The sequence below is a fragment of the Trichinella spiralis genome (assembly GCF_000181795.1).
Source record: "Trichinella spiralis strain ISS 195 chromosome Unknown Scfld4945, whole genome shotgun sequence".
NCBI classification, from domain to species: domain Eukaryota; kingdom Metazoa; phylum Nematoda; class Enoplea; order Trichinellida; family Trichinellidae; genus Trichinella; species Trichinella spiralis.
In genome coordinates, this window is record NW_003531884.1 from 1 (window position 1) to 755 (window position 755).

General features: G+C 45.2%; 1 protein-coding gene across 1 annotated transcript; it reads left to right on the plus strand.

Moving 5' to 3' along the window:
• The first annotated feature begins 247 nt into the window (after window positions 1-247).
• Tsp_14793 (conserved hypothetical protein) lies at window positions 248-427 on the plus strand. The gene has a single exon (XM_003367036.1). It carries the CDS (start codon window positions 269-271, stop codon window positions 425-427), a length of 159 nt encoding a protein of 52 aa, XP_003367084.1. The 5' UTR covers window positions 248-268.
• The last annotated feature ends 328 nt before the right edge of the window (window positions 428-755 follow it).

The following is a 755-nucleotide window of genomic DNA, read 5'->3' on the forward strand; positions in this document are numbered from 1 at the left end:
TCATGAGCGCAAGTCTGCCCCTACTGACTTTGGTCATTCCACATCGCCAGTTCTGCTACCAAAATTGGCCCACTAGCATTTATACATTCTAATTGGGCGATTTCATCGTAAAATCAAAGCAAAACGCCTTGCTTACCCATTCGAAGTTTGAGAATAGGCTGAGAACATTGCGTTCCCAACACCTCTAATCATTCGCTCTACCGGATAAAATTGTTACAAACAAATGCCAGCTATCCTGAGGGAAACTTCGGAAGGAACCAGCAACTAGATGGTTCGATTAGTCTTTCGCCCCTACACTCAAGTCAGACGAGTGATTTGCACGTCAACACCGCTACGAACTTCCACCAGAGTTTCCTCTGGCTTCATTCTGCTCAAGCATAGTTCACCATCTTTCGGGTACCAGTGTGCACGCTCCGAAACCGACTGATCGACAATTGTTCCTCCAACCCCGAAGAGAAAGAGAGAACAGTGCGACTATTCAACGGCACCACACTGCGCGTCCCCATACATCTATTATTTTGCACAATTAAGCACAAAAAAGGACGATCATGTTGAAAAATTGAACAGCACTCCATAAAGAAGTACAGTTCATTTTCATTAACACTTTCATTTCGCCTTCGACTGTTCAATGAAAAACGTCAACGACTCGCGTGCCTACTGAACTCCTTGGTCCGTGTTTCAAGACGGGTCGGATGGGAGGCTAACATTGACGCCACCGATATAAGAAAACACATTGAGCGCCGATTGCAAATAAA

Coding starts and splice junctions, on each gene's coding strand:
- Tsp_14793 (XM_003367036.1), top strand. CDS start 269: ATGGTTCGATTAGTCTTTCGCCCCTACACTCAAGTCAGACGAGTGATT.